Genomic DNA, 15000 nt, shown 5'->3' with positions numbered 1-15000 from the left:
GCTGGATGTCAAAAATTGGGCGAGCATCTAATTGCTTAAATTACGTGTTTATCCATTAACCCTGTGTAATCATACTTTGTAAGTTTAAGGTCTATGCTGGGGGATGAAACTAACCCTTTCTCCTTAAGAGTGACAATGTGAGTCGGTTCAGAGGTGAAAGTCGTGAATCGTCCTATGTAAAGGAATCCAGGTGGCCCTCGGATTGCAGATCCCAGAGATCCTAGCCCATGGAATTCCGGATTCCGGATCCCGAGTCGTGGATTCCGGATTCCAAACACATGTGGTTCCACCGAAGTAGATCCTGGATTCCATACAATGGTTTTCGGATTCGAAAGCCTCACCATGATTTGCTGGATTCCGGATTCCTTTACATCGGGTGATCGTGAAAGAGTAGTTACAGTAATAGATAAGCAAGAGAAGGAGGTCTGCAAAGGATTTTTGCTATAGTAACAACAAACAACAACATTTTATTCACACCTACAAACAGATAGGCGTATCAAAAACTGAAGAATTCACACAACTCACAGTTAGCAATAACTAGTCGAGGCGGGCGGTAAGGCGGGAAGAAAGCCCTGGCAGATCCCCTACAGTTTATTCACTGTTACTCGGGGGTACTCGGGGGAACTCGAAATAGAATCGGAGTGCTCCTTTGCAGCGCTCGGATTTTTTCCGAGTTATCATCGGAAAAATTGAACTATCTCTTCATTTCACTTACTGTGCATTTGTCGTGTGCTTTCTATAGCGAAAATGCACCATGTCGACAATTTCATTCTAACGGTTTAAGGCTTAAGGCCCAGGCGAATGGATGCAACACTTGCTTCAACATCCCTTCGATTTTGTTGAACAGAGATGTGTTTGCCTACCTCACCATCGAAAAGATATGTAATTACAGGGGTTAACTTTATTATCTGCTTCCTATTACAGCGAGTTCACCAATCATGGTTTGTCAGAGATACCGTACATTTTCAGCATTTTTTTATTCCATCATCACATGATTATCGCTCGTTTTTTTTTTTATTTGTACAATCGCGTATCCAGCGTTTATCAATTAAATGTTTAATTTTGACCGCAGTCGCAATCGAATCTGTGGCCCCCCTCAGTATTGACAACCAAGCGTGGGTGTCTCCAAATCCTCAAAATCCTGGGCCTTTTTCGAGTACCTTAATTGTCTCCCTCTGTCAATATTTTACAGACGTCTGAGTCTACCGTTTCTCTTCTAAACTAAAATACCCGCCTTTTATTTAGACGGTTCACTGTTTCTGGGCTCAAAGAGTTCTCGGGCTAAAAAAAGAGCATTGGAAGCGAACGGGTTGTGTGTCCATCATTTTGCTTTGCTCTGCATATGGAGGAATCCACGACTTTAATGTAGGGCTTACTTATTCCGAAAGAGCGGGTCAATAATTTTCTTTCTCCACTCAATCATCCGTGTTCTCTGTCTCAACGCCGGTTTCTTGTTCACGGGATTCATCAATGTACTAAGAGAAAATACTAGAAAAGTCCGTATCTATCCAAGCGGTCAGTACATAATTTTGTTAAGTGCAGAAACCAGCAGTAACAGGAACATTATCTTAACTTGTGATCTTAATCACTATCTTATCTTAATTAATCATTATCTTAATTCTTCTGAGTCAGATCCGCAACGCTCACTTCTTCGCTGCTTAGTTTCTTTGTTTCCCAAATGGAGCTCTCTCTGCTCTCAAAATCTCGATCTGGACATAGTGGAGGCTTAAGCACTGCTTTGTGTATATCACTCAGTGAATGACTTGGTCGAAGATTCTCTCGCCACGTTTCAGCCGCTTTCTGTGGAGTCCGATCAAGTTCAGATAGCGCCTTCCAAAACTTTGCCTTCTTCCGAATCGCTCTGATTTCATTTTCCAAAGCCGCTCTCCGCAGACTCGTTTTACTGTAAAGAACGAAGTAGTGTTACTTTTAATTGGTTTAACTGGATAAACTGGTTATTACAAGTTCTCCAACCCGCTAAACTTACACTCTCTCGTCCATTGCCATCTGGCGATGCTTTAGTGCTTCTTGCAGCTTAATTTCAGTCTGCGCTACTTTCTCCATTAGATGGCTTCTCCTTTCCAGTATAATCTGTTCTCGTGCCTCAGCTAACTGCTGCTGTTTGCATTTTTCTATGATCCATCTGAAATTATGATCAAAAAGAAAATTTAGAACCTAACGAGTACATCCACCATGCCAAGTCCCAATGTATCTAAACTAACCTGTATGCAACTGTGAATGTTAAACAGCTCCGTAGCGTACGCGTGCATAAAAAAATTAGCTGAGCAAAGTGCAAGGTGTGAATCAAACTTAGAAACGAGAGGAAACGCAAAATAATATGTTTTCTGACGAACAGAAGACTAATACCTTGTTGTTTCAATTTTCTGTTTCATTGCTTGAATCATCGCATTCAAGCGCCTGAGTTCTGTTTCCATTTCTTTCCTATCAAAAAGGAAAACAACAAGGAAAAGACTGTAGATGAAGTATTGAAAACTTTTCCTTTCTATACACCATAAAGTACTCTTACGTTGAGCTTTCTCTTCGTTTGCTGGAACCAAAGCAATTAAAACTTCTTACGAATCGTAGAATTCCCATAATCGCAAAACTAAGAATAATAACTTAAACACTGGGAAAACCTCTCCGCGGACCTCTAAAACTAGCTTTTCGCGTTAAACGTCAATGCTTATTGTGATGTCGCCGCGCCGTCAAAGGACCAATAGGAAATCAGAAGCGGTCAAGGTCCATGGACCAATCAGAAATCAGTTTGTATTTCTTGCGCGTGCAAGCTGCGCGTGCAAGCAACTAACTTTGAATATTACACGACACCACAATAATTCAACAATTAACTGCATATTAACGTGATTCCTCAGAAAAAAAAGTTGCCGAACGATTTTCTTGAAACTTTCCCTGAATGTTCCCTTCTAATCTCTGTTTTGAAAACTACAATAAAAAAGATATGTCACCGCGCTTGCTTAAGAGATATAATGGGCCAATCTGTCGGCCAATCTTACCCCATTGATGCCTGTACCGATACTAATTACTAATCACGCGCGTTACTTCATCGGCTCCGGGTACATTTTGCGGTAGCTAAAAGGGAGGATTTTTAACTTACCATTTGAAAAAACACCCGGATAGGTAGAAAGTCTAGAGCATATGGAACACTGTCTTATATAGTGTATGGAAAAATCACTCAACTTAGAACGACGTCGACTCAAAACGTTTCTCGAGTCGTTGTTTTCAAGATCATAATTTACATCCCTGGGTAACCTGGGTAAGGGGCTTTGTGTACGTTTTTAGCTTTATATAACTCTTTTCCTTCCGATAATTTTTTTAAAATTTGTTGTCTTAAAGGGCATAATTTGTACGCCAAAGTTATGAAATAAAAAATATAGGTAACTGTGGTGCTCGTTTAAGAGTAAAACCCAATAGTACCTGTCTATCTCGATTATCGTAGATCGAAACAACAAAATTCGCCATGTTCTCGGAATGCGCGCGCTTATTCGCAAAGAATTATGGTCATTCAGCATGTATGATCGACTTACGCCATATTTACAATGTTACAAATTTGACCAATTTGTAAATATTGACACACCGTTTGCGCAGTACAGGATGCTCAGTGCAATACTGAGGAATCAGCTTAAGTTCGTCGTTAGAACCAATTATAACAAACTCGGCAGAGTTGAATAGATACTTTTGTCTATTCATTGATTCTAATGCCGTTTCACAGTCTACCTTCACGCACCAAGAGAGGAAATGGGTGATATATTTCCAATAAAACGCAGAGCACTTCCCATTAGCGTTAAGACAAGCAAGGCGCTGTTACACTGCATTTTTTCTTGCAACTTGGCTCGTAATTTTATTGCCATAAAAGTTCTCTCATTGCGAAAAAAGTTGCTTGATGGGTGTTAGCCAAGGCAACGTTTCTTGCAATTTGTCTCGTTTTCGTTGATCACATGAAGTTAACTACAGGAACATTTTAATTGGCTGGTGTCGCAGAAACCGCTGTGACACAAGTTGCAGGATGTTACATTGCGCTTGAAAAATCGTTGCAGAGTTGCGTGAAGCATTGAGGAAAGTAGAACTTAACTTTACTTCCGCAACGATTTCAATTTCTGCAACCTGTCTCGCATCGTTTTTGGCCGTTGGGCAGTGTTTGGACAGACAAGTTGCACGAAAAATTGCAGTGTAACAGCGCCGTAGAGCCGCAGCATGAATTCAACTCGATCTTTGGGGTTGGTAGTGAGGTATTTAGGTATTTTATTTATCCACGTTACACGGATTAGCTCAAGACTACTTCAACCGCACTCGTGCTAAATACAAATTAAGAGTGATTAAATAGAAACACCTACAAAAATCAAGCTACTGATAAATAGAACAAAATAGGTACACGGTAATACAATAAATAATGATACATTTAATCAAATAACATATACTGTATGTAAGATCTAAGCCCACCTATTTTCTTTATTATTGTTCCGCAAGGTCAAGTCCGTTTGTCCTTACTGCCTTATTTAGCATTTCTTCCAGCTTCTTCGTTGGCGTCTCTTGTTTCTATTTCTCAAAGCTTTTTGCACTAGTTTATCTTATATCGACATTTACACCCTTACTTTTCTCGTTTTTGCACAATTTAGTCTCGTAGTACACGTATATAAACTTAAGTTATTTCATCAGTCAAGTCTCCCTTTTTGCTCTCGAAGTCGCGCTACGCGCAGTTAGCTGGTAAAGCAGTCTGAGTTCAGTTTGAGTCTTTTCGCTTCAAGCAGTTGTCAAGTTTTGTAATAGTCGTAACAATGTAAGTATCATCTTTTCCTGTTAGTTAATTCATTAAGGTGACTCAAAACAGTTTCAACATTTCAAAAACACTCGCTTTAGAACGAATGACGCTACAACACTTTATCACCTAACAGCGATGTTATGGTATCATACGAAACACCAATTATTTTCAAACAAGATGTAGTCATTATTGTGACACGATGAGTTACCTTGGAAACAAGAAAGCTTAGCAAAAACACCCTATATTTTGGATTTAGTTGCTCATACCTCAAAAACGAAGTTGGTGAACCCCCTTTTTATTTCTGAAAAATGATCAGAAGGCCAAGTGAAACTTTCTCCAAAACTTAAAAAGTTCTGTATTGCAGAATCAGAGCCACCTTTAAAAAATCACAGAATTCAGGTGGCAGAATTTTTTTAGACTTTGCAGGAATTTTCATCTTACCCTTCTGATTACTTTTCAAAAGTAAAAATGGGGGTCACCAAGTTCATTTATGGGATATGAACAACCAAAGACAACATAAAGGGTGTTTTTACAGAGCTCGCCCGTATCACGACTCAATAATGACCGAATCTTGTTCAGCAATAATTGGTGTTTTATATTGCTAATATATACGTGACACAGCATTGTAGTGCCGATCCTTCTAATGAGTGCGTTACTTGGAAGCGTTCAAACTGGTTTGAGCCACCTTAATTAAAAGCAAGGTGAACACACCATAACACCACACCCCAGTGTGACCATCACATCACGCGTCCGTTCAACCATTTCTCCTGGTTTATTGGCAGCCATGGACAGCTGTTTCGGCCTTGTTAGGCCTCCGCATTTGGTGTTATGGTGAGTTCATCTTGCTATTAATGCTCTGTCACTTATGTCGAGAACGTTTATTGTTTAAACAGAGATCCAATCTAACAATCAGTTATATGGCCATGATAACAACACAGCACAGCAACACAACACAGCGTTGTAGTGCCGATCCTTCTATTGTGCGCGTTACTTGGAAGCGTTAAAACTGGTTTGAGCCACCTTAAAAGCAAGGAGAACACACCATAACACCAAACCCGGTGTGACCATCACATCACGGGTCCATTCAACCATTTCTCCTGGTTTATTGGCAGCCATGGATAGCTGTTTCGGCCTTGTTAGGCCTCCGCATTTGGTGTTATGGTGTATTCATCTTGCTATTAATGCTCTGTCACTTATGTTGAGAATGTTGATTGTTTTAACAGAGATCCAATCTAACAATTGGTTATATGGCCATGATAACAAAAAAGGTAAAAAAGCCAGTGTCAGCTTGTGTTTGATTAATTAGCGTGATAGTTATTTTGATGATTTTTACTCACAATACAGGGATTCTTCATCAGTAGGTCAGTGCTATGTCAAACCATTTACAGTAGAAATCAGTTGTAGGAGGCATGGTGAACATAAGTGGATAATTTACTCATCTGTACCTTGTTGAATGTTTGCAAGAAGTGTGCTTTACCGTGAAAAACAAAGAAGTTGCATGTTAATATTAAACTTCAGACCACAATAACAAGAATCCACGATTCAGTTGTACATTATATCTTACTGAGGTCACTAGCTGGTAAAAAAGAAGAAGATCCAGAGATCCAGTCATAAAAAATTGTTTGCATGGATGACAAAATAGAACAAAAAAATTGTTTGTGTTGAAAAACTCTTCAACCCCCTTCCAAAAAAGGATGGTCTGTTCCCTAGCATCCTTTGGAACACAAACTCTACATGTTTAATTGGAACAGAGTGTTCTGACCAATTCACTAGATTCACCATTCATGAGCGCTACTGTGTCAGCAACACGGCTTAGCAGAGCTGCAACTGCGTCCTGATCCTCTTTTACCCATACATCATCTGACAGGTATGTTTCCACAGCTCCCTCTGCTTCTTTTGCTGATAGCGATAAATCAGGTTCTTTTGGAAGATGAACAGTGAAGATAATTGCGACCTGCTTATGTGGTGCATTCTGGTCATCACAGTAAGAGTAAAACAATAACGGTGATGGAGGAGGCAGAAGCTCAAGATGTTGTATAAGTGCTGCCCTGTGGCCTTTTTTAAATTTCTTCTCAAGGAGGTCATCCATGGCTTTCTTTACTTCCTCTCCAAGATTGCTTTTTTCCTTGAAGCCATCAACCTGAGCTAAGTTTCTTTTATTTCTGGGATCTAGTAACTCAGCTAGTTTTGTTGCAAGGCAGTTCACCACATCATGAGCTGAAGGGGGTGCAGCCAGCAATAACACAAGAGGCTGCCGAGGTTCTAAACTCCTGAGATGCGCTAAGCCACGGTTCTTCAAAATCCTCCAGAATCTGTCTGTCTGATTAGTGAACGAGGACTGAAGAATGCTCAGTTTACTTTCAAAGATCTTAACAAAGTCGAGATCATTCTTGACTTCAGGTTGTGGGGGACCGATAAAAAAAGCAATTGCCAGCACCAATGTTGCAAGGACTAAGAAAGCTACTCCCTTATAAATGTCAGATAATCTTTCCGCTTCGCTGGGAAGCTGGCCAGGTCGAGCGTCAGGCTTGGAATCCTTTGTAATGTGACTTTCCTTTTCACTGCAAACCTGTGATGCCCGAGGACTTAACTTAACGGGATTCTCATAAAAATTATTTTCTTCCTCACTTGAGTTCCCTGTTGCATCGGTTGAATTGCTTTCCGGTCCGTCACCTTTGACGCGACTTCCCTTCATATTTTCGAGGTCACTTGACTGCGTTGTTTCACCTCCCTCGTCTGAACTAGCTGTTGCTTTCACATTTGCTTCATTTGTAATGTTCTTGTTTGAAGTGTGTCCCTCGGAAGCCATTTTTGCACAGTAAAACACCGAACTGGGTAACCACTCGTTTCGCTTCCTCATTTTGCGGTGAAGTAACAGGGAACCTCATTGGTCTATAAAGTACTTATAACCAATTGAAATCCTTGATAGTATTATCAGGGATTCTGTATTGTCGCGAAGCCATGGCGAAAAGTCTGGCTTCAGTTTTCTTAATAACATTATTTTTTTCACAACTAAGCGCTTTCATCGTTCCTACTGCTTTGGCAACGGCTTTTCTTTCCTCCATGGGATTCCTGTTAAGGTGTCAATTTAAAGAGTGTTGCACAGACAAGTGGATTTCACCAAACATCACTGGGTTGCAGTCCTCTCTTCAAAGACGTGTCTTTGGTCAGCATTTGGTCACTGAAACGGTGCTGAAAGCTGTTAAGGGACATTTAAATAACAAGTCTCCGAATAAAGCGTTGGCCCTTTCGTTTAATGGCTGGACAGGGTCGGGGAAAAACTTTGTTAGCAGAATCATCGCCGAACATTTATTTCGATATGGAATGGAGAGTAAATATGTTCATCTGATTATTGCAACTCACGAATTCCCCCACAAGTCATCACTGGATTTATATAAACGAAAACTAAGAGATCGCGTTGCAACATCGGTGGCTAAGTGCCCCAGGTCTTTGTTTATCTTCGACGAAATGGATAAGATGCCCATCGGGCTCATTGACGTTTTGAAACCCTTTCTGGACCACTACACGGAAGTTGGAAAAGTGGATTACCGTAGGAGTATCTTTATATTTCTAAGCAACACGGGAGCACATCTGATAAACGATGAATTGCTGACTCATTGGAAGGAGGGAAAGAAACGGGAGGACATTGGAATCAAACAGATGGATAGGGTTATAAATCTCGGTGAATTCAACACCAAAGGAGGATTCTGGCATTCATCTCTCATTGAAAAAAATCTTATAGATTATTTCATTCCATTTCTTCCTTTGGAGAGATCTCATATTAAGATGTGTGCTAAAGCTGACTTGGAACTGAAGGGGCTCCCAGTTACTGAAAACATCTTGAATAGTATTGCAGATGAGTTATTATATTTCCCAGAGGACTTGAAGGTATTTTCTAAGTCAGGATGTAAGAAAGTATCAAGCAAAGTTGATTACATCATGTTATAGAATTTCTGTAGTTCTGCCTTTGCTGTGATATCTGCAAATGGTAAGACTTTCAAGTCCTCTCTGACAGATTAGGAATATATATAAACCATAGGCCCTATCTCACAACCCTTGCTCATAAACACTGTTTGACGTTAAAGGTACTACACATTAGTAAAAAAGAATGAGGGTATATGGAGTTCCTGGTAATGTGGTGTGGCCTGAATTCTCTAGCAAAATGGGGTTGGCTGAGCACTGATGTCTCAAATAGGCTTATGGTTTATGAGGCCACGTAGAAAAAACAGCTATTAGTCAAATGGCACCTTGCAGAGTGCTGCAGCATGTACATGCAGATATAGAAAAAATGTGGTGAGAAGCAAACTCCCCTACTCTCTATCCTTCCCCATGCACACAAAAAGAATGCAAAATCATTTTAAATCTACACAAAAATGGGTAACATGGAAAGGGAAAACTTTCAAAGTTATCAGCTTACATTCTACAGCAACTTGCACAGGCTGCAACAATTACATGATGTTGCATGCTAAAACTTCCCTGATGTTAACAATTCATAACAAGAAAAGGTACCATTCTTCTAATTCTAATTTTTATTAAATTTCTATATACAAATTCACTATTGCAATATTTGATCTTAGATTAATTGGTAAGTGGAACCTTTGTTTTTCCTTAATAAAAGAACAAGAAAGAGTTATGTCTTCTGTGCTTAAAACAAATTTTACTCAAATCAAGAAATTATAGTATAGCATGAAACATTTATCAGGGGTTTCAATAACTTTTGAAGTAGATGCCTGCGATAATCAATGTAAGCGGCGGTCAATCTTGTCTTTTACAACGGTTTGAGTGAAAATCAATGTATACTAGCAATAGCACTTGGACAACATAGATGGCGGTATACCGCCGTTGACCAGCTTCTAATGAAACCCTTGCGTTTATACGGTTCGATCTGCACTTCAGTGCATTGTTATTCCTATCACATGTGTAAAGAATCCTGGCTTACTGTTCTTTGCATTACCTTTTAGCATGTGTCATTGCATACTTACATGAGACTTGTCTGCAACTTCCATCCCTCCTAGTTGTTATGTAATGTAAAAAATGTAATGCATTTGTTTATAGTGGAGTGGAGTGTCTAATAATCTTTGTTGGAATGAGCATACTTCTTAAATCACAGGCAAAGCTAACCCGATGATGGTATTTCCAAGATGCATTTTGTAAAGTAAAAAACACCAACCTTACACCTGGGAGAGATTTAACAGATTTTACTCTGTCAATGCCAGGCGATTTTACTCATCAACTGGGTACGTTCTTGGGTGTTTGAGGTGTCAATGAGTAAACATACACAGCATAATGGACTCTTAGAAGACCCCAGATTGAGCCTTTGGGTCCTTGTGCACGAGCCAACATAATCATTTTGGAGATTGTCTAACATTGAACAACTTGCGCTGTACTACTGCACACTGTTTCTGAGACTCTGAGAGAGCCAGAAGTCCCTAATGCATGTCTGGCTGGTCATGTTTTATAAAACTGAAAATGGACTTGTTGCAGTAGATGTAAGCAGCTACTTAAAGCCTATTTCATATCAGTTACATGTAGTTGGACACTGCCATAACATCAGTTTCCAAGTACCATATCCAAGAATTTCTTAAAACTTGCAGTCCTTAAATTTATGCCTACAAATAGTCAGTTTCAGAGGTCAAGGTTTAAATGATATAATACACAGCATCCCCCATCAAGGGTAGGAGGAGATAGGAGGAAACCGTGTGGCTACTTGGAAAGTGTAGTTGAGTTCGTGCATGCTGAAGACATGTCTAGTCAGTGGTCAGAGCAGGATATGAACCAATTTTGCAACAATATCCAAACACAACACCCAACAGCCCTGCTATCATGCCTTATCATACCTCCTCAACCAGGTTAGAAATTAGTATGGGCCTGAGAACAAATCAATATTCAATGTCATTTACTTAGCACATTTTCCCATTGCTCAAATGTGCTCTGTAGCAAAGAACAGGGAACAAAAATATTTCAAATCAAATGTAACATGGTGAAGACCCCAAACTGATAGGAGACATTTGGCTGTATGCAAGGCGTCGTACGGGTAGATATGAATATGAGATCGTGGAAAACACAGCCAACTATTTGTGAGAGTGGGATTAGAGCCCTGATGTAATGACAATATCCAATCAGGACAGCAACCTGGCTTAATTAACCCATTGACGCCCGAGGGTTCCCCATCGACGAGAAAAATCGTCTAGCGTGAGACAGAGTAAAATACTAAGTACATGATGGCAGTTTGTCAGGCCAGCTTGGGAGTCAAGGGGTTAATTAATTCTGCTCTTTTACTGAACCCAAACTTTATGTATTGTTAAAATTTTTAGGGAAATGTTGTGAGTATTAATTTTAGGTTAATCTGAAACCAGTTTTGGAGTTTGTAATTCTCTAAGATATTTGAGAATGGCACAATGCATTCCAAGCAATAATGTTTTCATTGTCTACTGCCTTCTTTCATATTCTGAGTGAGATGCTTTTAGTAAGACTCTGCTTTGGGTAGGGAGGGAGTTTTTTTTTTTCAGAATGCAAGGGCGTAGATTTTTTAAAATGCAAGAAAAAGAAACTGCTGCTTTCTAAAGCCTACCTGACATGCTTGGGGTCTGAAACATGCACAAGAACTATAATGCCTGTGTGAAGGCAGAAATATTATTTTATCCTGTTGCACAGATCAAAAGAAAGTCAAAACAAAGAACATTATCAAGGATCGAAGTAACAAGCCCAATAATGTTCCATACAATGAACATATTTTTATTAGTTACTGATGATTATCTTTTAGTGTTTTAACATTTTTAAGTACTTAATCAGTTATTTATCTTTTAAATTCTACTGCATGTAGTAATCCAGTTGTTAAAAATACAAAGATGGTTGATGTCACAAACTATAGAAAGTTCAGCAGGTTTATACTACTTGACATTTTCAACATCATCTACCACAGGAAATAAAAATTTATCACTTTTAAACCTGTAAAGACCATGAAAAGTTGAGTAAACAATACAATTACATCCAGCTAATTAATTATAGTAATTAACCCCCTATACACTCTTCAGCTAAGTCCTTTTGAGATTTCAATTCTTTAAAACTATGTAACAGTCAAACTCCATGCCTTGTAAGGATTCTAACCCTTTTTGAGACGCGTATCCATTTTTTCTCTTGCCTGTATTCTCCTTGTGCTCAACTAACTTAGCGGTGAAAGAGAGACTGTTCTTCGACTAACATCTCTCCTGCATTTTTCAACTGGGGCAAAACATCCAGAAACTTAGGAGTCCACAGAGAAAGAGATACAAAAGATAATTAGCAATTATTGAATGAGGCTGAGTAGGACATTACGAATTCAGCAGGTCGAGGAGGGTGTTATCGACCAAGGACGAAGGCCGAGGTGGATAACATCCTGCGAGATCTGCGGAATTCTTCATATTCTACGAAAGCCGAATTCAATAATTGCTTTATTATTCAGTCAAAATATTTTCTTCGCTCAAACTTCTAAACCTACTCGCACCCATTTTTCTGCTCGACAAAAATAACACAATCTCGTCCCCAGCTTTTTTCGGTCAATAATTTGCAGCGGGCTGCACTTTTGACATCATCGGTTCAATAATCTGCAGCAGGCTGCACTTTTGACGTCATTGATTCAATATGACGAAGTTTCTTTCCAAATTTGGTGAACAGCAGCTGGTTATGGTGAATTATGCGTGTGGTTTTAACCAATCAGAAACCGGGAAATATTTTATTGATTACTCACTGTATTGTGCTAAAGTGTTTCTCTGCATAAAACACCTGGGACCAGGCAAATGCTCCTGGAGATACCTTAATTTGGAAAATGAAGGATACAGCACACCAATTTTTTTTTTTTCATTTCTGTCTTGTTTTGTTCATGTAGTTAGGTAATTTTAACCTAAGTGAAATGAAAATAAAATATTAAGATACGTACATTACTATGAAAAGTTTCTGTGATTTGACACATGGTTTGATTGAATGCAAATTAACTGACCGTACACATTCAGCCTGGTTGACTGGTGTTTTCCTTATCAGTTGACAGTAGTACTGCAATTAATTGTTAGATTACCACATATCTGGTTATGTTTGACTCACTAAGTACCATTTTTAACAGTAATGAATACTGTAAAAGAAGTAATGAAAATAATAGAGACCTCAAGATACACGTATACCGGTATACGAATACGGGAAGTGTACCGGTACACGTAAAATGTTCATGCACCAGATGCACGTAACCATTTTGATTAAGATACCGGTTGAGTTAACGCACAGGGATTGGTAACGATTGTTTGCAAAGATGGCGACTGTGGCGGCAAGGTTTGCTCCTTTTCCCCAGAAATAGGTTTACCAATATATCCAAAATCCTTCCTTACGAATATTTGTATTTAAAACGTCATAAAACTTATTCGTTTATCCACCATGTCTTCTCTGTAGCTACTCGTAATCCCTCTTCGGGTAAACTGCTGTCTACCCCGGAAAAACGGCTGGGTCTACCGGGTAAGATCGGTTACGTCATCGCAAAATGAAAAAAAACATGGCACTACCCGTTACCCATACACCGATTTTTTTGTTCGGGGTATCTTAACCCATTGACTCCCAGGGGTTCCCCATTGACGAGTCTGGCCAGTTTAGGCCGGTTTGGACGTCAAAGGGTTAATTAATGGGGACATAGTTTTATCAGTGAGTGATTAAGGTCTATAATATCGTTGATGCTCCCTGTGGGTAATAATAATTATTGATCATACGAGATTGAAAACAACTATAAAAATTGAACGAAGATACACGGCAAATCTGGTACGTGGCATTTGCAGTTCGGAAAGTTGATGTGCAGTTTAAATTATTACTTATCATCTCAACTGTGATTTAGTTCAAATATTTCAATTTAAAATACCTCCTGTGCACTGTCATTCATTAGTTACATAATCTATGAACTTACAGCTTCTGTTTCATTTAAGACAGTCTAACAGACTTCACAGTCTGAAGGTTGGTGTTAGCGTGTGTCACCTTGCTTTTATTGTTATAAAGATAGAAACTTTTGTTTGTTCATTAAGTTGCGTAGCTTTAACATTGTAGTCTGTAGCCGTGGAAATGTTATCAAAGCAGAAGGAACGTCTCTAATAGATTTAAAAACTTTCTTTGCTTGTTACTGTGGGGATATATTTTTTTAAGAATAGTAAAACATATCCCATCTTAAAGCATTATTAAAATATTTTACGTGGCCCCCCTTCCCTTATTTTTTTCAGATGGGCCCCCCTTTAAGGCCGTTTTTTTGGGTGAACCCCCAAACCCCACCAGTCCCCCCTACCTCGAAAAAATGAACGGTCCCTAACGCAAGGACAACTTGAATCTCCTGGAAAACAAAGCACAGCTCAGTTGAAAGTTATGGAATAAAGCACTTTAGTATAAACACACAGGTGATTATACAAAATCGCGCGCTCTCAATTGCTCGCTATCCCGGATTATCAGCCGATAATCACCTCAACGGACAAAATGGCTGCAAAAGTAGTCGTTTTGCCACTGTAAGTGAAAATGATTTCGCGTTGAAAGGTTTTTTTTTTCTCTTTTTTGAAATAATCACCTGTGTATTTATACTAAAACAATTATTCGCCTCAGGCTCAGTGATTATCGGTGAATATTCACCTCGACTTCGTCTCGGTGAATATTCACCGATAATCACTGGGCCTGAGGCGAATAATTGTTAAGTATCATGTTACTGCACTACAACACGTACGCAATGCGTGCCTATTTTTAAATTTCCCGCATGGATCCGCATGAAACTGAGGCTCCGGGCTAGGTCGTTGCTTTTGTCTCGCGTAGCGCTGTCTTAGACCTTGCGAAAAAAAATTCCTCTTGCACCCAAGGTATTGTTATTCAGAATACTGCGACAAATTTGTCTCCTTTGTAGCCCGTGTTAACGGTGTTTGAATAAAATATTACTACACAGTAGGTTTTTTGATTATTTTCGTTTAATGCTATGCAAAAGGCGAACAAATTTTTTGAGTACATGTAGCATGCCAAGCACATTTGCGTTTATTTCAAGCTTAAACTATTTGGGGCTAGTTCCTCAGAGACTTTAGCTAGTAAGATGAAATTACAACTTGCCCGAATAGCAAGTGTACCGACAGGAAATTTTTCTTTCTGACAAATGATTAATAGGCCAGTGGCCAGGTTTTTAACCTCAGAAAAAGATCCTTTTCGTCGTATGAACGTGTGAGCCAAAGGCCTTCTGCTGGCAAGACTTCTGG

General features: G+C 39.3%; 3 protein-coding genes across 3 annotated transcripts in view; 1 reads left to right on the top strand and 2 right to left on the bottom strand.

Moving 5' to 3' along the window:
* The window catches only part of LOC137991928 (uncharacterized), a 6025-nt gene extending 135 nt beyond the window's left edge, over positions 1-5890 (bottom strand). The window contains exons 1-4 of the mRNA XM_068836951.1: positions 5817-5890; positions 2368-2442; positions 1988-2143; positions 1-1903 (exon numbers count right to left, since the gene is read on the bottom strand). The exon at positions 1-1903 is cut by the window's left edge and continues 135 nt beyond it. Coding sequence (XP_068693052.1) covers positions 1615-1903; positions 1988-2143; positions 2368-2442; positions 5817-5890 — 594 coding nt within the window. The 3' untranslated portion in view covers positions 1-1614. The remainder of the gene's footprint in view (positions 1904-1987; positions 2144-2367; positions 2443-5816) is intronic.
* Positions 5891-6187: 297 nt separating this feature from the next.
* LOC137985603 (torsin-1A-interacting protein 1-like) lies at positions 6188-7708 on the bottom strand. Its single transcript, XM_068833237.1, has one exon. The coding sequence runs from the start codon at positions 7632-7634 to the stop codon at positions 6513-6515; it is 1122 nt and encodes a 373-aa protein (XP_068689338.1). The 5' UTR covers positions 7635-7708; the 3' UTR covers positions 6188-6512.
* A 27-nt stretch (positions 7709-7735) lies between these two features.
* LOC137985613 (torsin-1A-like) lies at positions 7736-8728 on the top strand. Its single transcript, XM_068833249.1, has one exon. It carries the CDS (start codon positions 7736-7738, stop codon positions 8720-8722), a length of 987 nt encoding a protein of 328 aa, XP_068689350.1. The 3' UTR covers positions 8723-8728.
* The last annotated feature ends 6272 nt before the right edge of the window (positions 8729-15000 follow it).

This window comes from Montipora foliosa, chromosome 2 (assembly GCF_036669935.1).
Source record: "Montipora foliosa isolate CH-2021 chromosome 2, ASM3666993v2, whole genome shotgun sequence".
NCBI classification, from domain to species: Eukaryota; Metazoa; Cnidaria; class Anthozoa; order Scleractinia; family Acroporidae; genus Montipora; species Montipora foliosa.
The sequence above is the reverse complement of the archived record's forward strand: the minus strand, read 5'-3'. Positions and strand labels throughout refer to the sequence as shown.